Source organism: Pseudophryne corroboree (assembly GCF_028390025.1).
Source record: "Pseudophryne corroboree isolate aPseCor3 chromosome 3 unlocalized genomic scaffold, aPseCor3.hap2 SUPER_3_unloc_14, whole genome shotgun sequence".
NCBI lineage: Eukaryota > Metazoa > Chordata > Amphibia > Anura > Myobatrachidae > Pseudophryne > Pseudophryne corroboree.
Genome location: NW_026967502.1, coordinates 2367800 through 2391994, shown reverse-complemented (window position 1 = coordinate 2391994; position 24195 = coordinate 2367800). Strand labels below are relative to the sequence as shown.

The 24195-nt window shown below is 48.4% G+C and overlaps 1 protein-coding gene across 1 annotated transcript in view; it reads left to right on the top strand.

The window, feature by feature from the left end:
• The first annotated feature begins 2777 nt into the window (after positions 1-2777).
• The window catches only part of LOC134983389 (gastrula zinc finger protein XlCGF26.1-like), a 40878-nt gene continuing 19460 nt past the window's right edge, over positions 2778-24195 (top strand). Inside the window, exons 1-2 of the mRNA XM_063949088.1 lie at positions 2778-2874; positions 3029-3616. Coding sequence (XP_063805158.1) covers positions 3172-3616 — 445 coding nt within the window. The 5' untranslated portion in view covers positions 2778-2874; positions 3029-3171. The remainder of the gene's footprint in view (positions 2875-3028; positions 3617-24195) is intronic.

Sequence of the window (24195 nt, the reverse complement as noted above, 5' to 3'; positions counted from 1 at the left end):
GGGGGAGCAGCCTGTGATTTCCAGTTGTTGTTATTATTATTATTATTATACAGGTGGAGCAGCCTGTGGTGTCCTGATAAAAATTTTATACAGGGGGAGCGGCCTGTGGTGTCCTGTTGTTGTTGTTATTATTATTATTATACAGGAGGAGCAGCCTGTGGCATCCTGTTAGTATTATACAGGGGGAGCAGCCTGTGGTGTCCAGTTATTATTATACAGGAGAAGCAGCCTGTGGTGTCCTGTTATTATTATTATTATTATTATACAAAATGAGCAGCCAGTGGTGTCCTGTTGTTGTTACTATTATACAGGGGGAGCAGCCTGTGGTGTACAGTTGTTGTTGTTATTATTATACAGGAGAAACAGCCTGTGGTGTCCTGTATCTTTTTTTATTATTATACAGAGGGAGCACCATGTGGTGTCCAGTTGATGATGTTATTATTATTATACAGGAGGAGCAGCCTGTGGTGTCCTGATAAAAAATTTATACAGGGGGATCGGCCTGTGGTGTCCTCCTGTTGTTATTATTTTTATTGTACAGGGGAAGTAGCCTGGGGTGTCCTGTTGTTATGATTTTTATACAGGAGGAGCAGCCTGTGGTGTCCTGTTATTATTTTTATACTGGGGTGCAGCCTTTAGTGTTGTTGTTGTTGTTGTTGTTGTTGTTGTTTAAAATTATTATTAGTAATTTTATAATATGTAATTGTGGGGATTGAAAATATTGCTCAAATTCTAGGATATATTAAAGCAGAGACCATAATATACCTGGCATGTGTAACAGATGATAATTGGAGCAGTATGGAGCAAATGTATATCACACTCCTGGGAGTGTCACTGTGACATCAATTATATCTATAGTAATAATACAGGGACATGACTGGGGAGGCGAGGGGATCTGGGAGCATAACAGTGACTTCACTTATATCTATAGTAATAATACAGGGACATGAGTGGGGAGGTGAGGGGATCTGGGAGCATCACTTACATCTATAGTAATAATACAGGGACATGACTGGTGAGGTGAGATCATTATACAGTAACACCGGGGGACGTGTCTGGGTGTTGACTGGGGAGGTGACTGCTGGGAATGGAACATTATACAGTAACACGCGGATGTGTTTAGGTGATGACTGGGGAGGTGACTGCTTGGAAGGGACATTATACAGTAACACAGGGGGATGTGTCTGGGTGATGACTGGAAAGGTGACTGCTGAGAATGGGACATTATACAGTAACACCAGTGGATGTGTCTGGGTGATGACTGGAGAGGTGACTGCTGGGAATGGGACATTATACAGTAACACCAGTGGATGTGTCTGGGTGATGACTGGAGAGGTGACTGCTGGGAATGGGACATTATACAGTAACACCGGGGGACGTGTCTGGGTGATGACTGGATTGTTGACTGCAGGGAATGGGGCTTTATACAGTAACACCAGGGGACGTGTCTGGGTGATGACTGGAGAGGTGACTGCTGGGAATGGGACTTTATACAGTAACACCAGGGGACGTGTCTGGGTGACGACTGGAGAGGTGACTGCTGGGAATGGGACATTATACAGTAACACCAGGGGACGTGTCTGGGTGATGACTAGAGAGGTGACTGACAGGATTGGGGCATTGTACAGTAACACCAGGGGATGTGTCTGGGTGATGACTGGGGAGGTGACTGCTGGGAATGGGACATTATACAGCAACACCGGGGGATGTGTCTGGATGTTGACTGGAGAGGTGATTGCTGGGAATGGGACATTATACAGTAACACGCGGATGTGTCTGGGTGATGACTGGGAAGGTGACTGCTGGGAATGGGGCATTATACAGTAACACCAGGGGATGTGTCTGGGTGATGACTGGAGAGGTGACTGCTGGGAATGGGACATTATACAGTAACACAGAGGGACGTGTCTGGGTGACGACTGGAGAGGTGACTGCTGGGAATGGGGCATTATACAGTAACACCAGGGGATGTGTCTGGGTGATGACTGGAGAGGTGACTGCTGGGAATGGGACATTATACAGTAACACAGAGGGACGTGTCTGGGTGACGACTGGAGAGGTGACTGCTGGGAATGGGACATTATACAGTAACACCGGGGGACGTGTCCGGGTGATGACTGGAGAGGTGACTGCTGGGAATGGGACATTATACAGTAACACCGGGGGACGTGTCTGGATGATGACTGGGGAGGTGACTGCCGGGAATGAGGCATTATACAGTAACACCAGGGGACGTGTCTGGATGTTGACTGGAGAGGTGACTGCTGGGAATGGGACATTATACAGCAACACCGGGGGACGTGTCTGGATGTTGACTGGAGAGGTGACTGCTGGGAATGGGACATTATACAGTAACACGCGGATGTGTCTGGGTGATGACTGGGAAGGTGACTGCTGGGAATGGGGCATTATACAGTAACACCAGGGAATCTGTCTGGGTGATGACTGGAGAGGTGACTGCTGGGAATGGGGCATTATACAGTAACACCAGGGGATGTGTCTGGGTGATGACTGTATCACTGTGTGTCAGGTACCTATAAGGTGTCAGGATGTCACTGTCTATGTATCCATGCAGGAGGGGGAGTATATAGAGGAACACAGGGGTCTGTACAAGGACGTGATGATGGAGAATCACCGGCCCCTCACATCACTGGGTAAGAGGAGACTGTCATGTATTGTACAGGGGAGAGCAGGTATGGGGGCCCCTATATACACACATCATCTGATAATCACATATATACACTGTACTCAGTCACTGTGTGTCTCCTACAGATGGGCCCAGTAACAGAGATACCCCAGAGAGATGTCCCCGTCCTCTGTATTCCCAGGATTGTACAGAGGAGAATCACAGGATCCCACAGGAGGATCAGGTAGGTGGGATTTAGGGTCTCCCCAATATACCAAAGTGACTGTCACTATATGATCTGTAGAGGAGCTGTGTGTCTTATACACTGATATTATACTGTTTCACCTCAGCTTAATCTGACTGTGCAAATGTCATTATAGTGTTTGTTTGTCTTTTAGGTAGAACGTCAGTCTGATATTAAAACAGAAGATATAGAGGGAGAAGAAGAGACACATGTGACTGATATAAAGGCAGAAGATACAGAGGGAGAAGAAGAGACATATGTGACTGATATAAAGGCAGAAGATATAGAGGGAGAAGAAGAGATGTATGTGACTGATATAAAGGCAGAAGATATAGAGGGAGAAGAAGAGATGTATGTGACTGATATAAAGGCAGAAGATACAGAGGGAGAAGAAGAGACGTATGTGACTGATATAATGGCAGAAGATATAGAGGGAGAAGAAGAGACTTATGTGACTGATATAAAGGCAGAAGATACAGAGGGAGAAGAAGAGACGTATGTGACTGATATGAAGGCAGAAGATATAGAGGGAGAAGAAGAGACGTATGTGACTGATATGAAGGCAGAAGATATAGAGGGAGAAGAAGAGACGTATGTGACTGATATAAAGGCAGAAGATATAGAGGGAGAAGAAGAGACGTATGTGACTGATATAAAGGCAGAAGATATAGAGGGAGAAGAAGAGACGTATGTGAGGGGTGATCAGCAGTGTAAGGAGGAGGAAATCCCTACAGATATCAGCACAGGTGAGTAATATACACTTATTACATAAAAGAGTCACATATTCTCCTTGCTCAGTCACTACAGCAATCTCTTATCCTACACCCTCCTCTGTCAGTACAAACTTATGAGGAATATGTATTTTCCCAGCGTGGAGTCAGGAGCCATCACCTCTATTATACTCCTGCTCTCCCCCCTCACATCATGTCACTGTGTGTTACCAGCCCAGAGATCTGACCAGTCTCCTCCCCACACTCTCTGGTGTATCTCATACATCAGGAGCCATCAGCCCCTATTATACTCCAGCTCTTTCCCCTCACATCATGTCACTGTGTGTTACCAGCCCAGAGATCTGACCAGTCTCCTCCCCACACTCTCCGGTGTATCTCATACATCAGCAGCCATCATCCCCTATTATACTCCTGCTCTCCCCCTCACATCATGTCACTGTGTATTACCAGCCCAGAGATCTGACCAGTCTCCTCCCCACACTCTCCGGTGTATCTCATACATCAGCAGCCATCATCCCCTATTATACTCCTGCTCTCCCCCTCACATCATGTCACTGTGTATTACCAGCCCAGAGATCTGACCAGTCTCCTCCCCACACTCTCTGGTGTATCTCATACATCAGCAGCCATCATCCCCTATTATACTCCTGCTCTCCCCCTCACATCATGTCACTGTGTATTACCAGCCCAGAGATCTGACCAGTCTCCTCCACACTCTCTGGTGTATCTCGTACATCATGAGCCATCAGCCCCTATTATACTCCTGCTCTCCCCCTCACATCATGTCACTGTGTTACCAGCCCAGAGATCTGACCAGTCTCCTCCCCACACTCTCTGGTGTATCTCATACATCAGGAGCCATCAGCCCCTATTATACTCCTGCTCTCCCCCTCACAGTACCTCTGCCTATGGTATTACATGCCCTGAGAGTGTCACTATTAGCACACAACGGTCTGTATATAAACCACTTTTCTCTTACGTCCTAGAGGATGCTGGGGTCCATATTAGTATCATGGGGCATAGACGGGCCCACCAGGAGCCACCGACACCCCAAGAGTCCAACAGTGTGGGCTGGCTCCTCCCTCCATGACCTCCCCTCCAGACTCAGGTTAGAAAATGTGTCCGGAGGAGCCGGTCACAGCTAGGGGAGCTCTACTGAGCTTATTTAGTAAAAGTTTTTTTAGAGTTTTTTTTTTTACAGGGAGGCTGCTGGTAACAGCCTCCCTGCATCGAGGGACTGAGGGGTGGAGCAGTGTCCACCCTGCAGGGTCTGAGCCACTATCTCCGCTGACTGGACACTGAGCTCCAGAGGGGATAGATCGCTCCCCGCCACAGGGGAACGCTCACCCCAGCAGCATGCCACCACCCCCTTGCAGAGCTGAAGAGTCATCGACCCCTGGCAAGCGTGGAGCCGATGTGAAGATAGCGACAACAGGGTAGGGAGCGCAGTGCTAACTGCGATTCGGGGCTCAGCGGCGCTGTGAGGGGCGCCCTGAGCCGACACCTACACCCTATACTGACCACACAGCCTGTCGGGGTCCCTGGATCTCAGCCAGCACCAAAACTCCTCATGCCAGGATAATCTTCAAGAGCGGGAAGACAGCGCCATTATGGGGGCGGAGCTTCTCCTCAGAGCGGACCCAGCAGCGTTCAGCGCCATTTTCCTGCCTGCATCCACGCTGCCTGTGAAGAGCAACTCCAGCTATCTGTACGGTAGAAGGGGGGCTGTATATAGGCAGGGTCACATATTAATAGACACAGTCCGCGCTGGTTTAGGGTCTCCCTATACCTGTAATAGCGCTGTGTGTGGGTTGGCTCCAATCTCTACGTCTCTCTGCCATTCTTGGGGGGGGGGGGGGGGGGGGGACTCTGTCTGCCCTTTACCCTGTGTGAATGTGGGGTGTAGAAGCAAACATGTCTAGAGACTCTGTCTCATATGCTGCAGAGGATATCTCTTCACAGGAAGATCCCATCCCATGTAATCAGGATTGCACTGTTGTAGCGCAGATCCCGGCTAGGGAACCGGAGTGGTTATCCTCTCTTAGGGGGGTTATTTCTCAGATTTCTGACCGTGTTGCTAGGACTGAAACTGCCACTCGGGTATTACATTCCTCTATGGCTGTATGGCCCGGTCCTGTTCCCTCGGGGTCCCCTGCGGTACATTCTCACAAACGTGATCTTGCCCACATTACGCAGGATGACACGGATACCGATTCTGACATGGCAGACGGTGACGGGGATGTGTCGAGGGGGACGGCATCACTTGCTAAGGGGGTGCAGTTGATGATTGAGGCCATGAGAGATGTGTTGAATATTGCTGACACAACCCCTGAGCAAGCTGAGGAGGACTTTTTTCATACGTCCTAGAGGATACTGGGGTCCACTTTAGTGCCATGGGGTATAGACGGTTCCGCAGGAGCCATGGGCACTTTAAGACTTTTCAAGAGTGTGTACCGGCTCCTCCCTCTATGCCCCTCCTCCAGACCTCAGTTTAGAAAAGGTGCCCAGGCAGACTGGATGCACTACAGGGGAGCTCTACTGAGTTGTTAGGTTTTTTATTTTCATGGAGGCTGCTGGCAACAGTCTCCCAGCTTCGTGGGACTGAGGGGGCAGAAGTAGGAACCAACTTCCTGAGAGTTTCATGGCTCTGCTTCTGGCTGACAGGACACCATTAGCTCCTGAAGGGTACTGAATGCTAGCTGCGGCTATGTGCTCACTCCCACAGCCCGCTGTCACCCCCCTAACAGAGCCAGAAGACAGGTGAGTGTAAGAAGAAAAATGATGTTCAACCATCGTGACGGCTAACAGGTTCCGCGCAGCGGGCGGGAACGCTGCGCGCCATGCTACCATTCACACACAGGCACTGCAGGGGGGGGGGGGGGGCAGCATGAATCCTAGTCGAAACTGGCTAATAAGGGGACATAAGTTACTGAGGCACAGTACTACCCCCGCCAGTATAAAAATTAGAATTGGAATCTCTCAGGAGAAACGCGCCATTACAGGGGCGGGGCTTCCTCCTCAGTCAGCCAGCACCTCTCAGCGCCATTTTCACTCCTAGCAAGCTGCAGAGAAGAACGCTGGTCCTCCTACACTTCTGACCCAAGTATCAGGGTGCAAAACGGGGGGGGGGGGGGGGGGCACAGTGTAATTTGGTGCCTTATTGTGAATTTATCATTATAAAAGCGCTACACGTCTCTGTGGACATTTTAGATTACACAGGGATTTTATATTGGCGCTGAGTTTTGATCTGGCTAATCTTTTCTGTGTCCTTCTGACAGATTTTACTGTGGGTATGTCCCCTATAAGCCCCGGAGTGTCTGTGGTGTGGTTGTGCACGTGTGTGACATGTCTGAGGCAGGGAGCTCTTCCCCTGAGGGAGCCATTATGGGGACACAGAGTTGTAATGTGGTGGCGCTGCCGGCACACCACGAGCCTGAATGGGTGAAAGAATTACGTGATAGTGTGAATCATATCAGTAAGAGATTGAATAAGTCTGAGTCTCATGCAGAGAGCTGGAGAAAATCAGTGGAAGATGTGATTTTTCATAGTTCTGCCTTTTCATCCACAGGAGACCATTTGCACATATAGTACAAACTGATACCGACACGGAATCTGATTCCTGTGTCAACGCTAGTGATTCCAGGGGAATAGAACTTAAATTGGCAAAAAGCATTTAATACATGATTGTTGCTATAAAGGAGGTCTTGGAAGTTACGGAAGCCCCTCCTTTACCTCAGGAGAAGGCTTATTTTTATAAGGAAAATAAATTAAATGTAACTTTCTCTGACGTCCTAGTGGATGCTGGGAACTCCGTAAGGACCAGGGGGAATAGCGGCTCCGCAGGAGACTGGGCACAACTAAAGAAAGCTTTAGGACTACCTGGTGTGCACTGGCTCCTCCCCCTATGACCCTCCTCCAAGCTTCAGTTAGATTTTTGTGCCCGGCCGAGCAGGGTGCAAGCTAGGGGGCTCTCCTGAGCTTCTTAGAAAAAAGTTAGTTTTAGGTTTTTTATTTTCAGTGAGACCTGCTGGCAACAGGCTCACTGCATCGAGGGACTAAGGGGAGAAGAAGCGAACCTGCCTGCTTGCAGCCAGCTTGGGCTTCTTAGGCTACTGGACACCATTAGCTCCAGAGGGACCGAACACAGGCCCAGCCTCGGAGTCCGGTCCCAGAGCCACGCCGCCGGCCCCCTTACAGAGCCAGAAGCAAGAAGAGGTCCGGAAAATCGGCGGCAGAAGACTTCAGTCTTCACCAAGGTAGCGCACAGCACTGCAGCTGTGCGCCATTGCTCCTCATACACACTTCACACTCCGGTCACTGAGGGTGCAGGGCGCTGGGGGGGGGGGCGCCCTGAGCAGCAATAAAAACACATTGGCTGGCAAAAATATCACAATATATAGCCCCAGAGGCTATATATGTGATAATTACCCCTGCCAGAATCCAGAAAAAAACGGGAGAAAAGTCAGCGAAAAAGGGGCGGAGCTATCTCCCTCAGACACACTGGCGCCATTTTCTCTTCACAGTGCAGCTGGAAGAAAGCTCCCCAGGCTCTCCCCTGTAGTTTCAGGCTCACAGGGTTAAAAAGAGAGGGGGGGCACTAAATTTAGGCGAAATATTATATATACAAGCAGCTATAGGGGAAAATTCACTCAGTTATAGTGTTAATCCCCACATGATATAGCGCTCTGGTGTGTGCTGGCATACTCTCTCTCTGTCTCCCCAAAGGGCTTTGTGGGGTCCTGTCCTCAGTCAGAGCATTCCCTGTGTGTGTGCGGTGTGTCGGTACGGCTGTGTCGACATGTTTGATGAGGAGTCTTATGTGGTGACGGAGCAGATGCCGATAAATGTGATGTCGCCCCCTGTGGGGCCGACACCAGAGTGGATGGATAGGTGGACGGTAGGAACCGACAATAAAAGGCTGGTTGACGTAACAGCTGTGGGACAGCCGGCTTCTCAGCTCGCGCCTGCCCAGGCGTCTCAAAGGCCATCAGGGGCTCAAAAACGCCCGCTCTCTCAGATGGCAGACACAGATGTCGACACGGAGTCTGAATCCAGTGTCGACAAGGTTGAGACATATACACAATCCACTAGGAACATCCGTGACTTGATCCCGGCAATAAAAAATGTGTTACACATTTCTGACATTAACCCAAGTACCTCTAAAAATGGGTTTTTATGTTTGGGGAGAAAAAGCAGGCAGTGTTTTGTTCCCCCATCAGATGAATGAATGAAGTGTGTGAAAAGCGTGGGTTCCCCCGATAAGAAACTGGTAATTTCTAAAAAGTTACTGATGGCGTACCCTTTCCCGCCAGAGGATAAGTTACGCTGGGAGATATCCCCTAGGGTGGATAAGGCGCTCACACGGTTGTCAAAAAAGGTGGCACTGCCGTCTTAGGAATGGCCACTTTGAAGGTACCTGTTGATAAAAAGCAGGAGGCTATCCTGAAGTCTGTATTTACACACTCAGGTACTAGACTGAGACCTGCAGATCGTGCTGCTGCAGCGTGGTCGGTGACCCTGTCAAACATACTAGTTTGCTAACATGAAAACATATTAAAGACGTTGTCTTATATATGAGAAATGCACAGAGGGATATTTTGCCGGCTGGCATCCAAAATTAATGTAATGTCCATTCTGTCAGGAGGATATTAGAGACCTGTCACTGGACAGGTGATGCTGACTTTAAAAGGCGCATTATAAGGGTGAGGAATTATTTGGGGTTGGTCTCTGGGACCTCGTATCCACAGCAACAGCTGGGAAGAAATATTTTTACCTCAGGTTTCCTCACAGACTAAGAAAGCACTGTATTATCAGGTACAGTCTTTTCGGCTTTAGAAAAGCAAGCGGGTCAAAGGCGCTTCCTTTCTGCAGAGACAAGGGAAGAGGGAAAAAGCTGCACCAGTCAGCCAGTTCCCAGAATCAAAATTCTTCTCCCGTTTCCTCTGAGTCCACAGCATGACGCGGGGGCTCCACAGGTGTAGCCAGGTACGGTGGGGGGCCGCCTCGAAAAATTTCAGCGATCAGTGGGCTTGCTCACAGGTGTATCCCTGTTTCATTCAAGTAGTATTTCAGGGGTACAAGCTGGAATTCGAGAGGTCTCCCCCCCCCCCCCCCGCCGTTTCCTCAAATCTGCCTTGCCGACAACTCCCTCAGGCAGGGAGGCTGTGCTAGAGGCAATTAACAAGCTGTATTCCCAGCAGGTAATACTCAAGATGCCCCTACTTCAACAAGGACGGGGTTACTATTCCACACTGTTTGGGGTACCGAAACCGCATGGTTCGGTGTGACCCATTTTATATTAAAAATCCTTGAACACATACATAAAAAAATTCAAGTTCAAGATGGAATCGCTCAGGGCGGTTATTGCAAGCCTGGATGAGTGGGATTACATGGTATCCCTGGACATCAAGGATGCTTACCTGCATGTCCCCATTTACCATCCTCACCAGGAGTACCTCAGATTTGTGGTACAGGATTGCCATTACCAAGTCCAGACACTGCCGTTTGGACTGTACATGGCACCGAGGGTGTTTACCAAGGTAATGGCCGAAATGATGATACGCCTTCGAAAAAAGGGAGTTTTAATTATCCCGTACTTGGGCAATCTCCTTATAAAGGCGAGGTCCAAGGAGCAGTTGTTAGTCGGGGTAGCACTATTTTGGAAAGTGCTACAACAGCACGGTTGGATTCTAAACAGTCCAAAGTCACAGCTGGTTCCTACGACACGTCTACTGTTCCTGGGGATGGTTCTGGACACAGACCAGAAAAAAGTGTTTCTCCCGGAAGAGAAAGCCACGGAGCTGTCATCTCTAGTCAGAGACCTCCTGAAGCCAAAACAGGTATCGGTGCATCATTGCACGCGAGTCCTGGGAAAAATGGTAGCTTCCTACGTAGCAATCCCATTCGTCAGGTTCCATGCAAGAACTTTTCAGTGGGACCTGTTGGACAAGTGGTCCGGAGCACATCTTCAGATGCATCGGCTGATAACCCTGTCTCCAAGGACCAGGGTCTCTCTACTGTGGTGGCTGCAGAGTGCCCATCTTCAAGAGGGCAGCAGGTTCGGCATACAGGACTAGGTCCTGGTGACCATGGATACCAGCCTCAGTCACACAGGGAAGAAACTTCCAGGGACTTTGGGCAAGTCAGGAGACTTCCCTACACATAAATATTCTGGAACTGAGGGCCATTTACAATGCCCTGAGTCAGGCAAGGCCTCTGCTTCAAAACCAGCCGGTACTGATCAAATCAGACAACATTACGGCAGTCGCCCATGTAAACCGACAGGGCGGCACAAGAAGCAGGATGGCGATGGCAGAAGCCACAAGGATTCTCCTATGGGCGAAAAATCACGTGTTAGCACTGTCAGCAGTGTTCATTCCGGTTGTGGATAACTGTGAAGCAGACTTCTTCAGCAGGCACGACCTCCACCCGGGAGAGTGGGGACTTCATCCAGAAGTTTTCCAACTGATGGTAAACCATTGGGAAAGACCACAGGTGTACATGATGGCGTCCCGCTTAAACAAAAAAACTAGAGAAATATTGCGCCAGGTCAAGAGACCCTCAGGCAATAGCTGTGGACGCTCTAGTGACACCGTGGGTGTACCAGTCGGTTTATGTGTTACCCCCTCTGCCTCTCATACCAAAGGTACTGAGAATAATAAGAAGGCGAGGAGTAAGAACGATACTCGTGGTTCCGGATTGGCCAAGAAGAGCTTGGTACCCAGAACTTCAAGAAATTATGTCAGAGGACCCATGGCCTCTGCCGCTCAGACAGGACCTGCTGCAGCAGGGGCCCTGTCTGTTCCAAGACTTACCGCGGCTGCGTTTGACGGCATGGCGGTTGAACGCCGGATCCTAAAGGAAAAGGGCATTCCGGAGGAAGTCATTCCTACGCTGATTAAAGCCAGGAAAGATGTAACTGCAAAACATTATCACCGCATATGGCGGAAATATGTTGCTTGGTGTGAGGCCAGAAAGGCCCCAACAGAGGAATTTCAACTAGGTCGATTTCTGCATTTCCTACAAGCAGGAGTGACTATGGGCCTAAAATTAGGCTCCATTAAGATACAGATCTTGGCTCTGTCAATTTTCTTCCAGAAAGAACTAGCTTCACTACCTGAAGTTCAGACATTTGTAAAAAGAGTGCTGCATATTCAGCCCGTTTGTGCCTCCAGTGGCACCTTGGGATCTCAACGTGGTGTTGAGTTTCTTAAAATCACATTGGTTTGAGCCACTAAAAACCGTGGATCTAAAATATCTCACGTGAAAAGTGGTCATGTTATTGGCCTTGGCTTCGGCCAGGCGTGGATCAGAATTGGCGGCTTTGTCATATAAAAGCACTTATCTGATGTTCCATATGGATAGGGCAGAATTGAGGACTCGTCCCCAGTTTCTCACTAAGGTGGTATCAGCTTTTCACTTGAACCAACCTATTGTAGTGCCTGCGGCTACTAGGGACTTGGAAGATTCCAAGTTACTGGACGTGGTCAGGGCCTTGAAAATTTATGTTTCCAGGACGGCTGGAGTCAGGAAAACTGACTCGCTGTTTATCCTGATGGCACCCAACAAGCTGGCTGCTCCTGCTTCTAAGCAGACTATTGCGCGCTGGATTCGTAGCACTATTCAGCTGGCGCATTCTGCGGTAGGATTACCGCAGCCTAAATCAATAAAAGCCCATTCCACAAGGAAGGGGGCTCATCTTGGGCGGCTGCCCGAGGGGTCCCGGCTTTACAACTTTGCCGAGTAGCTACTTGGTCAGGGGCAAACACGTTTGAAAAATTCTATGAATTTGATACCCTGGCTGAGGAGGACCTGGAGTTCTCTCATTCGGTGCTGCAGAGTCATCCGCACTCTCCCGCCCGTTTGGGAGCTTTGGTATAATCCCCATGGTCCTTACGGAGTTCCCAGCATCCACTAGGACGTCAGAGAAAATAAGAATTTACTTACCGATAATTCTATTTCTCGTAGTCCGTAGTGGATGCTGGGCGCCCATCCCAAGTGCGGATTGTCTGCAATACTTGTACATAGTTATTGTTAACTAATCGGGTTCTTGTTGTGAGCCATCTTTTCAGAGGCTCCTCTGTTATCATGCTGTTAACTGGGTTTCATATCACAAGTTGTACGGTGTGATTGGTGTGGCTGGTATGAGTCTTACCCGGGATTCAAGATCCTTCCTTATTGTGTACGCTCGTCCGGGCACAGTATACTAACTGAGGCTTGGAGGAGGGTCATAGGGGGAGGAGCCAGTGCACACCAGGTAGTCCTAAAGCTTTCTTTAGTTGTGCCCAGTCTCCTGCGGAGCCGCTATTCCCCTGGTCCTTACGGAGTTCCCAGCATCCACTACGGACTACGAGAAATAGAATTATCGGTAAGTAAATTCTTATTTTCCCTCCTTCTCACGAACAAGATACTCTTTTTGAGGGAGTTTGGCCAAACCCTGAAAAGAAGTTTCAGACTCCCAAAATAATTCAGGTTGCTTATCCTTTCCCGGCAGAGGACAGGAAAAAGTGGGAGTCACACCCCCCCCCCCCCCCCCCATTCCCCGTTTTAGACAGTGCCCTGTCACGGTTAACTAAAAAGATGATTCTCCCTGCACCTGGGACGGCTTCACTAAAGGAGCCGGCAGACTGCACGTTAGAGACTACGTTAAAATCTATGTATGTGGCCAATGGTACACTACTAAGGCCCACCATTGCTTGTGCGTGGGTGAGTAGTGCTATCGAAAAATGGTCGGACAATTTGACATCTGAAATTGACACGATAGATAGAGACGAGATACTCCTAACGTTAGGTCATATCAAAGACGCTGCTGCATACATGCTAGAGGCCTTGAAAGATATTGGGCTCTTGGGTTCAAAAGCCGCTACCATGGCAGTCTCAGTTCGGAGGGCGTTGTGGATTCGCCAATGGAATGCTGACGCAGATTCCAAAAGAAATATGGAGGCTCTCCCGTATATAGGTGAGGCCTTGTTTGGAGATGGGCTGGATGCTTTAGTCTCTGCGGCTACCTCCGGTCAGTCGACATTCTTGCCTTATACTCCTGCGCCGGCGAAAAAGTCACATCACTCTCAGATGCAGTCCTTTCGGCCCAACAGATACAAAAAGGGTAAAGGTTCCCCTTTCTTTGCAGGTAGAGGAAGGGGAAGAGGAAAAAGGTCCACAGCGTCTCCAGGATCACAGGAGCAGAAATCATCATCTGCTTCTGCCAAATCTACTGCATGACACTGGGGCTCCCTTGAGGGAGTCCGCTCCGGTGGGGTCACGTCTGAAACTTTTCAGTAAGTTCTGGGTTCAATCTGGCCTGGGCCCGTGGGTCTTACAAATAGTGTCCCACGGGTACAAACTGGAGTTTCAAGACGTTCCCCTATGCCGATTTTTCAAATCGGCCTTACCAGTTTCTCTCCCAGACAGGTAGGTAGTAACAGCAGCAATACAAAAATTGTGTCAGGATCAAGTCATTGTCCTGGTCCCCCTGTCACAACAGGGAGAGGGGTTTTATTCAAGCCTCTTCGTAGTTCCTAAGCCGGACGGCTCGGTCAGACCGATCCTGAACCTGAAATCTCTCAATTTCTACCTGAAAAGATTCAAATTCAAGATGGACTCTGAGGGCAGTGATTCCCAGTCTGGAGGAAGGAGATTTCATGGTGTCAGTGGACATAAAGGATGGCTACTTACATGTTCCTATTTATCCTCCACATCAAGCTTATCTGAGATTCGCGATACAGGATTGTTATTACCAATTTCAGATGTTGTCGTTTGGACTCTCCACAGCACCGAGGGTGTTCACCAAGGTGATGGCGGAGATGATGGTCCTCCTTCGACAGAAAGGAGTCAATATAATTCCTTACCTGGACAATCTCCTAATAAAAGCGAGGTCCAGGGAACGGTTGGTGCAGAACATTACACTCTCCCTGACAGTACTTCAACAACACGGTTGGATCATAAACCTTCCAAAGTCACACTTGGAACCGACGACAAGATTGTCCTTTCTGGGGATGATACTGGACACAGAAGTACAGAGGGTATTTCTTCCAGTAGAAAAGACTCTGGAAATCCAGAGAATGGTCTAACAAATTCTGAAACCGACAAGAGTGTCGATTCATCAATGCATTCGTTTGTTGGGAAAGATGGTAGCAGCCTCCTACGAGGCCATACAGTTTGGCCGATTCCATGTCAGAGTATTCCAGTGGGACCTGTTGGACAAGTAGTTCGGATCCCACCTACACATGCACCAAAGAATAATCCTGTCATCCAAAGCCAGAATTTCGCTCCTGTGGTGGCTACACAGTTCTCACCTACTAGAGAGACGCAGGTTCGGGATTCAGGACTGGGTCCTAGTAACCACGGATGCAAGTCTCCGAGGCTGGGGTGCAGTCACACAGGGAAAAAGCTTCCAAGGAAGATGGTCGTCAGGAAACTTGTCTTCACATAAATGTTCTGGAGTTGAGAGCCATTTACAACGGCCTTCTACAAGCGGAACATCTTCTTCAAGATCTACCTGTACTGGTCCAGCCGGTCAATGTATCAGCAGTAGCGTACATAAACCATCAGGGCGAACAAAAAGCAGAACGGCGATGGCAGAGGCGACAAAGATCCTCCTCTGGGCGGAAAGACATGCAAGAGCTCTGTCGGCAATTTTCATTCCAAGAGTGGACAACTGGGAAGCAGACTTCCTCAGCAGACACGATCTCCATCCAGGGGAATGGGGCTTCTACCAAGAAGTCTTCGCAGAGGTAGCAGGTCTTTGGAGAGTTCCTCAAGTAGACATGATGGCATCTCATCTCAACAAGAAGCTTCAGAGATATTGTTCCAGGTCGAGAGACCCTCAAGCAGTAGCAGTGGATGCACTGGTGACACAGTGGGTGTTTCGGTCGGTGTATGTCTTCCCCCCACTTCCACTAATTCCAAAAGTTCTCAAGATCATAAGAAGAACAAGGGTTCGAGCAATCCTCATTGTCCCAGACTGGCCAAGCAGGGCTTGGTATCCAGATCTTCAGGAGTTACTGATAGAAGATCCTCGGCCTCTTCCTCTTCGCGAGGACCTGCTACAGCAGGGGCCGTGCGTTTATCAAGACTTACAGCGTCTACGTTTGACGGCATGGCTGTTGAGCGCCGGATCCTAGCCCGAAAGGGTATTCCCAAAGAAGTAATTCCCACACTTATTTAGGCCAGGAAAGGAGTTACGTCTAAACATTACCACCGTATTTGGAGAAAATATGTGTGTTGGTGTGAACCCAAGAAGGCTCCAACAGAAGAGTTTCAGTTAGGACGTTTTCTCCATTTTCTACAGGCGAATGTGGATGCTGGCCTAAAATTGGGCTCAGTTAAGGTCCAGATTTCAGCCTTATCAGTTTTCTTTCAGACACAATTGTCCTCCCTTCCAGAAGTTCAGACATTCGTGAAAGGGGTTTTGCACATCCAACCTCCATTTGTGCCTCTGGTGACACCATGGGATCTTAATGTGGTGTTGCAGTTCCTTCAATCACATTGGTTTGAACCTTTACAGGAGGTAGAGTTGAAATTTCTCACTTGGAAAGTGGTCGTACTGGTGGCCTTGGCATCCGGAAGGAGGGTGTCTGAATTAGAGGCCTTGTCGCACAAGAGCCCTTACTTGATCTTCCATAAAGATAGGGCGGAGTTAAGAACTCGTCAGCAATTTCTTCTAAAGGTGGTTTCCTCTTTCCACATAAACCAACCTATTGTGGTGCCAGTGGCCACTGACACCTTCGCTGCATCAAAGTCACTGGACATGGTCAGGGCTTTGAAAATTTATGTTGCAAGAACGGCTCGGATACGGAAAACAGAGTCTCTGTTTGTCCTCTATACTCCCAACAAGATTGGGTGTCCTGCTTCTAAGCAGACCATTGCGCGCTGGATCAGAGGGACGATTCAGCACGCTCATTCCACGGCAAGATTGCCAATACCGAAGTCGATAAATGCCCATTCTACTAGAAAGGTGGGCTCATCCTGGGCGGCTTCCCGGGGGGTCTCGGCGTTACAACTTTGCCGAGCAGCTACTTGGTCAGGGGCAAACACGTTTGCAAAGTTTTACAAGTTTGACACCTTGGCCGATGAGGACCTCAAGTTTGGTCAATCGGTGCTGCAGGGTCATCCGCACTCTCCTGCCCATACTGGAGCTTTGTTATAACCCCATGGTACTGAAGTGGGCCCCAGCATCCTCTAGGACGTATGAGAAAATAGGATTTTAATATCTACCGGTAAATCCTTTTCTCCTAGTCCGTAGAGGATTCTGGGCACCCGACCCAGTGCGTACTTTACCTGCAGTTGTTAGTTTTGTAGTTACACAAATGTTGTGTTACGATTATTTTCAGCATGTTGCTGCAATTGTTCATGCCCGTTGGCATGTGTTATGTTGAATGCCATGTTGTGTGGCATGGTTGAGGTGTGAGCTGGTATGAATCTCACCGTTAAATTAAAAGTAAATCCTTTCCTCGAAATGTCCGTCTCCCTGGGCACAGTTCCTAAACTGAGGTCTGCAGGAGGGGCATAGAGGGAGGAGCCAGTTCACAGCCTTGAAAATTCTTAAAGTGCCCATGGCTCCTGCGGAACCGTCTATACCCGATGGTACTGAGGTGGACCCCAGCATCCTCTACGGACTAGGAGAAAAGGATTTACCGGTAGGTATTAAAATCCTATTTTTCACGGATAGTAAGAAAGCCCCGCTCACCTGCATCTAAGGAATTAAATGCTATATTTGAAAAATCCCGGGAAAACCCAGAGAAAAAATTCCAGATCCCTAAAAGGGTTCTGGTTGCTTTTCCCTTCCCGGTGAATGATAGAAAAAAATGGGAGACCCCGCCTATAGTTTACGCGTCTGTCTCCAGGCTGTCAAAGCAGGTGGTCTTACCTGTCCCGTGATCCGCCGCGTTGAAAGACCCGGCAGTTTGCAAGGTTGATGATACGCTCAAATCGATTTACAAGGCTACGGGGGCAATCCTGCGGCCCACTGTTGCCTGTGCATGGATTTCAAAAGCAATAGCAAAGTGGTCAGTCACTCTGCAGGAGGTCTTGACTACGATGGATAAAGGTGACGTTGATTTGTTTTTACGTAACATACAGGATTCCGCAGGGTTCCTGGTAGAATCCATAAAGGGGATCTCCGCCATGTCTGTCTCGGCTTGCAGTGGTCTGCGGACGCGGAATCCAGGAAAAGTGTGGAGAACCTACCCTATACAGGTCAGGCTCTTTTTGGGTACTGGATATTGTGTCCCGGGGGTACAGGCTGGAGTTTCAAACTCTTCCACCTCACCGATTCTTCAAGTCAGGCAAAGCCGGCAAGGCTTTGCCGGCAGACAGGGAAATCCTTCTGGATGCCATAACAAAATTTGTAATGTCAGAAGTCATTGTTCCAGTTCCGCCTCATTAGCTGAACAAGGGTTACTATTCGAACCTTTTTGTGGTACCGAAACCGGATGGTTCGGTCAGGCTAATTTTGAACTTGAAATCATTAAACCCTTATCTAAGGGAGTTCAAGTTAAAAATGGAGTCTCTGAGAGCGGTGATCTCAGGTCTGGCGGACCTGGACATTAAGGATGCATACCTCCACATTCTGATTTGGTCGCCGCATCAGGCTTATCTCAGGTTTGCACTGTTAGATGATCACTATCAGTTTCAAGCACTGCCATTCGGTCTCTCCACAGCACCGAGGGTCTTCACCAAGATGATGGCAAATATGATGGTTCTCCTCCGCAAGCAGGGGGTGAACATCATTTCATATCTGGACGACCTGCTAATCAAGGCATCGTCCAGGGAGAAGTTGTTAAGGTCCATTGATCTCACGACGCATCTGCTTAGGGAGCACGGTTGGATCCTAAACCTTCCAAAGTCTCATCTGGAGCCGACAAGGAGGCATTCTTTCTTGGGGATGATCCTCGACACGGAGGTGCAGAGGGTGTTTCTCCCGGTGGAGAAAGCGCTTGTGATACAGTCAATGGTCCGGGATGTCTTGAAGCCTACCCAGGTATTGATTCATCAGTGCATCCGCCTTCTGGAGAAAGATGGTTTCCTCCTATGAGGCTCTGCAGTACGGAAGGTTTCATGCTCTGTCCTTTCAACTGGATCTTCTGGACCAGTGGTCGGGATCTCACCTACACATGCACCAGAGGATACGTCTGTCACCGAAAGCAAGTATTTCACTGCTCTGGTGGCTGCAACTGCCTCACCTTCTGGAGTGCCAAAGGTTTGGGGTTCAGGACTGGATCCTTCTAACCACGGATGCAAGTCTCAGATGTTGAGGAGCAGTCGTTCAAGGGGAGACCTTCCAAGGAAGGTGGCCAAGTCAGGAATCCTGGAGCTAAGAGCCGTGTACAATGGCCTTCTTCAAGCAGCACACCTTCTACAGGATCAGGCTGTTCAGGTGCAGTCGGACAACGTGACCACCGTGGCCTACATAAACTGACAAGGCAGAACGAAGAGCAGGGCTGCGATGTCAGAGGTGACAATAATCCTCCTCTGGGCAGAAAGACACGCGGTGGCGATGTTGGCATTCTTCATTCCAGGAGTGGACAGCTGGGAAGCAGACTTCCTCAGCAGACACTATCTCCATCCAGGACAATGGGGCCTCCACCCGGACGTGTTCGAGGAGGTATCCGGTTGATGGGAGGTTCCCCACATAGACATGATGGCCTCCTGCCTCAACAAGAAGCTGCGGAGATACTGTTCCAGGTCGAGTGACCCACAAGCAGTGGCGGACGCACTAGTAACACCGTGGGTGTTCCCGTCAGTGTATGTGTTCCCTCCACTTCCTTTCATTCCAAGAGTTCTACAGCTTGTAAGAAGAACAAAGGTTCTGGCAATCCTCATTGCTCCAGACTGGCCAAGGAGGGCTTGGTACGCGGATCTGCTGGATCTACTGCTGGAAGATCCAAGGCCTCTGCCTCTTCGGGAGGATCATCTAATACAGGGGCAGTTCGCTTATCAGGACTTAACACGGCTACGTTTGACGGCATGGCGGTTGAGTGCCAGATCTTATGGAATGGTATTCTGAGTGCAGTTATTCCTACCCTGATACAGGCTAGGAAGAGGGTAACGTCTAAACATTACCATCGCATTTGGAAAAAATATATGTCTTGGTGTGAATCCATGAAGTTCCCTGCGATGGAGTTTCAACTTGGACAGTTTCTCCTATTCCTGCAAGCAGGAGTGGATATGGGCCTGAGATTCAGAACCCTCAAGGTCCAGATTTCGGCTTTATCCATTTTCTCTAGGCTTTATACCCTGCAAGGATACGCTAACATTGTCTTACCAGATATTACATTCAGGTCTGTGATGCTGGGTGCAGTAGTCCTTCAGTAGAACATCATTTATCTTATCCTGGACAACTGTCCCCTTTCACCTACTTATGAATACAATACCGCAAACATCTTACTAGACAGTTTCCATCTGAGATGCTGATAATAGGAAGATATATTTATTATAATCAGCCAGCCTAAAAGTTGTGTATATTCTTCCCTCTCGCTATGTCCTTCACACTAGGTCAAAGGTCAAATTCAGCTAATAAATGGGGGCATGAGGAAGCTAAGGAACGGACGACATTACTGGTCTGTTCATCAGTAGTGGAGGATCTATCAAGATCTGTAGCAAGAATAAAATCTCCCATATGGAGAAGTGCAATTTCTTGTAAAAAAAATATTTAAGAAATCGGGCCTGTCTGGCATTAGGGGCATAGAGAGAAGTGAGGGTGACATATTTATTATGAATCTTCCCAACAAGAATCAAAGATCTACCACTGCAATCCACCCACTTGCTTTCCAGGTGAAAGGGGCAGGATCTATGGGAAAGGATGGCTGCACCACAGGAGATATAGCATGCTGGGTAGTTATTGGTAAACTGAGGGGGAGAGTGCAATGGAACATGTGATTCCTGAATGGCTACCACCGCCACCTTCTGGTCAGCGAAATATGTTAATGCAAGGCGTCTCTTACGGGGAGAATTAAGACCTTTTACATTAAGACTTAAAAACGTCACCATGATAGAGAGAAATCAGATCATGGTATGAAACATCTAGGATCATCTGTGTAAAGTCCAATAGAGTCTGTAGGGCGTGTGCATACTTCAATCTATCAAATAACAGAAAAAATAAAATAGGGAACAAAAATGAGAGACAAACAGAAACAGCGTCCATAAAGGAGCTATAGATTCCGTCACTAGGGTACCGTGACAGAAAGGTAGAAAAAGGTGGCAGTCGGGCCTAAAAGGAAAACCCACCGACTACCCCAAGTAGCCATACGAGAGTGCAAAATCTAGTCATCATAGTAACAATTGTACAAAGAAATATCAAATCTCAATGTAACCAATATATCCAAAGGAGGTAAAGGCCAAGAACATGGCCTGATATCCAATGTAGGTTCTACCAACACAGTTATAAGGGCAACAGGGTGTTACACGAATCAGTCATGCTTTACCTGAACACTCAAACATTCTAGAAAGGTATTATGAAACGTAACAGTGGAAAGAATATCAGGAAATAAAGATAAAAAGATACGTTTTTAAACCTATAACGAGTAAATAAATCTGGGCCAAATATGCATGCCCAGTAACTTAGTCCCAGTTGGCACATGTTACAGTAGGAAACAAACTCTGAGTGTCTGTAAAAGTCTTACTCCTTTATCATATTACTTCGAGACGGAAGACAACTCCTCCGGGATTGGTTTAGGTAAAGTGTCATGAAGGGCTGTCAACAGGAGTGTCCCACTTTTTCAGAATAGCAGGGTCATCCTCGGGTGAAGGTATCACTGTGAAGGCACCGTTTCGCATTACAATAAGCTTAGTAGGAAAACCCTATTTGTATTGTACAGTTCCTTGGGTGGAATAGACGTCTTTTGGCCAGCGTCTCAGGAGAAATATCTGCAGATTATCCAGGTACTCAGCTGTGGATGAGGAATACAAAGCAGCCTGTAGAATGAGTTCCTTAATATGAAAAAGTAGACCCTGAGCAGAGTGTCCCTCGGTGCTTGGATAGGGGCCTGTTTGGACTTTGGGAGTCTATGGATCCTATCAATAAGAAGGTCCATGGCAGAAGCCTTTGGTGGAAGTTTCTGAAAAGAGGACCGTGGCATAATCATAAAGCTCAGCATTTGTAACAGAATTCGGAATGCCCATTATTCTGATATTATTTCTCAGAGACCTGTCTTCTAAATCAATGACTTTATCACGAATAGAGACCGTGTCTTCCTGAAGGGTGTCATGTGCTGAAATCAGATCATTGTGAGACGCAACAATCTCTTTCATCTTAGTCTGTACGAGTGCCAATCTCATTGATACCGGACCTCAAAGCTTGAATATTAGAGTTCAGTTCTGAGGTTATTTCAGTCCTTAAATGTAGATAACATAAAATGTATAGAGCGTAGAGTAATAGGATCATCTAGAGTGTCTTAAGATATCTGCTGGGCTGTGCAAGAAGAAGCAGATGATGATATAGCAGTCTCAGAAGGACCACCTGAATTCAAGGTACCAAAGAGCCTATCTCCTCAGCACACAGGCGCCATTTTCCCTCACCGCTCCGCTGGAAGGACGTCTCCCTGACTCTCCCATGCAGTCCTGCACTACAGAAAAGGGTAAAAAAGAGAGGGGGGGCACTAATTTGGCGCAGTATTGACATAAACAGCAGCTATAAGGGGAAAAACACTTATATAAGGTTATCCCTGTATATATATATATATAGCGCTCTGGTGTGTGCTGGCATACTCTCCCTCTGTCTCCCCAAAGGGCTAGTGGGGTCCTGTCCTCTATCAGAGCATTCCCTGTGTGTGTGCTGTGTGTCGGTACGATTGTGTCGACATGTATGAGGAGGAAAATTATGTGGAGGCGGAGCAGTTGCCTGTAATGGTGATGTCACCCCCTAGGGGGTCGACACCTGAGTGGATGGGCTTATGGAAGGAATTAAAGTGTCAGCTCTTTACAAAAGACAGTTGATGACATGAGACAGCCGGCTACTCAGCTTGTGCCTGTCCAGGCGTCTCAAAGGCCATCAGGGGCTCTAAAGCGCCCGTTACCTCAGATGGCAGATACAGATGCCGACACGGATACTGTCTCCAGTGTCGACGGTGAAGAGACGATTGTAACTTCCAGTAGGGCCACACGTTACATGATTGAGGCAATGAAAGATGTTTTACACATTTCTGATATTAAAGCCAATCACAAGCTGTATTCTCAGCAGGTAATAGTCAAGGTACCCCTCCTGCAACAGGGCAAGGGGTATTAGTCCATGCTGTTGGTGGTACCAAAGCCGGACGGCTCGGTAAGACCTATTTTAAATCTTTGAACACTTACATATAGAGGTTCAAATTCAAGATGGAGTCACTCAGAGCAGTGATTACGAACCTGGAAGAAGGGGATTATATGGTGTCTCTGGACATCAAGGATGCTTACCTCCATGTCCCAATTTACCCTTCTCATCAAGGGTACCTCAGGTTTTGTGGTACAGAACTGCCACTATCAGTTTCAGACGCTGCCATTTGGATTGTCCACGGCACCCCGGGTCTTTACCAAGGTAATGGCCGAAATGATGATACTTCTTCAAAGAAAAGGAGTTTTAATTATCCCTTACTTGGACGATCTCCTGATAAGGGCGAGATCCAGGGAACAGTTGGTAGTCGGAGTAGCACTATCTCAAGTAGTGCTGCGGCAGCACGGGTGGATTCTCAATATCCCAAAATCGCAGCTGAGTCCGACGACACGTCTTCTATTCCTAGGGATGATCCTGGACACAGTCCAGAAAAAGGGTGTTTTCTCCCGGAGGAGAAAGCCAGGGAGTTATCCGAGCTAGTCAGAAACCTCCTAAAACCAGGCCAAGTCTCAGTGCATCAATGCACAAGGGTCCTGGGAAAAAATGGTGGCTTCCTACGAAGCAATCCCATTCGGCAGATTCCAAGCAAGAACACTCCAGTGGGATCTGCTGGACAAATGGTCCGGATCGCATCTTCAGATGCATCAGCGGATAACCCTGTCCCCAAGGACAAGGGTGTCTCTCCTGTGGTGGTTGCAGAGTGCTCATCTTCTAGAGGGCCGCAGATTCGGCATTCAGGACTGGGTCCTGGTGACCACAGATGCCAGCCTGAGAGGCTGGGGAGCAGTCACACAGGGAAGAAATTTCCAGGGCTTGTGGTCAAGCCTGGAGATATCTCTTCACATAAATATCCTGGAGTTAAGGGCTATTTACAATGCTCTAAACCAAGCAAGACCTCTGCTTCAAGGTCAGCCGGTGCTGATCCAGTCGGACAACATCACGGCAGTCGCCCACGTCAACAGACAGGGCGGCACAAGAAGCAGGAGGGCAATGGAAGAAGCTGCAAGGATTCTTCGCTGGGCGGAAAATCATGTAATAGCACTGTCAGCAGTATTCATTCCGGGAGTGGACAACTGGGAAGCAAACTTCCTCAGTAGGCACGACCTCCACCCGGGAGAGTGGGGACTTCACCCAGAAGTCTTCCACATGATTGTAAACCGTTGGGAAAAACCAAAGGTGGACATGATGGCGTCACGCCTCAACAAAAAACTGGACAGGTATTGCGCCAGGTCAAGGGACCCTTAGGCAATAGCTGTGGACGCTCTGGTAACACCGTGGGTGTACAGGT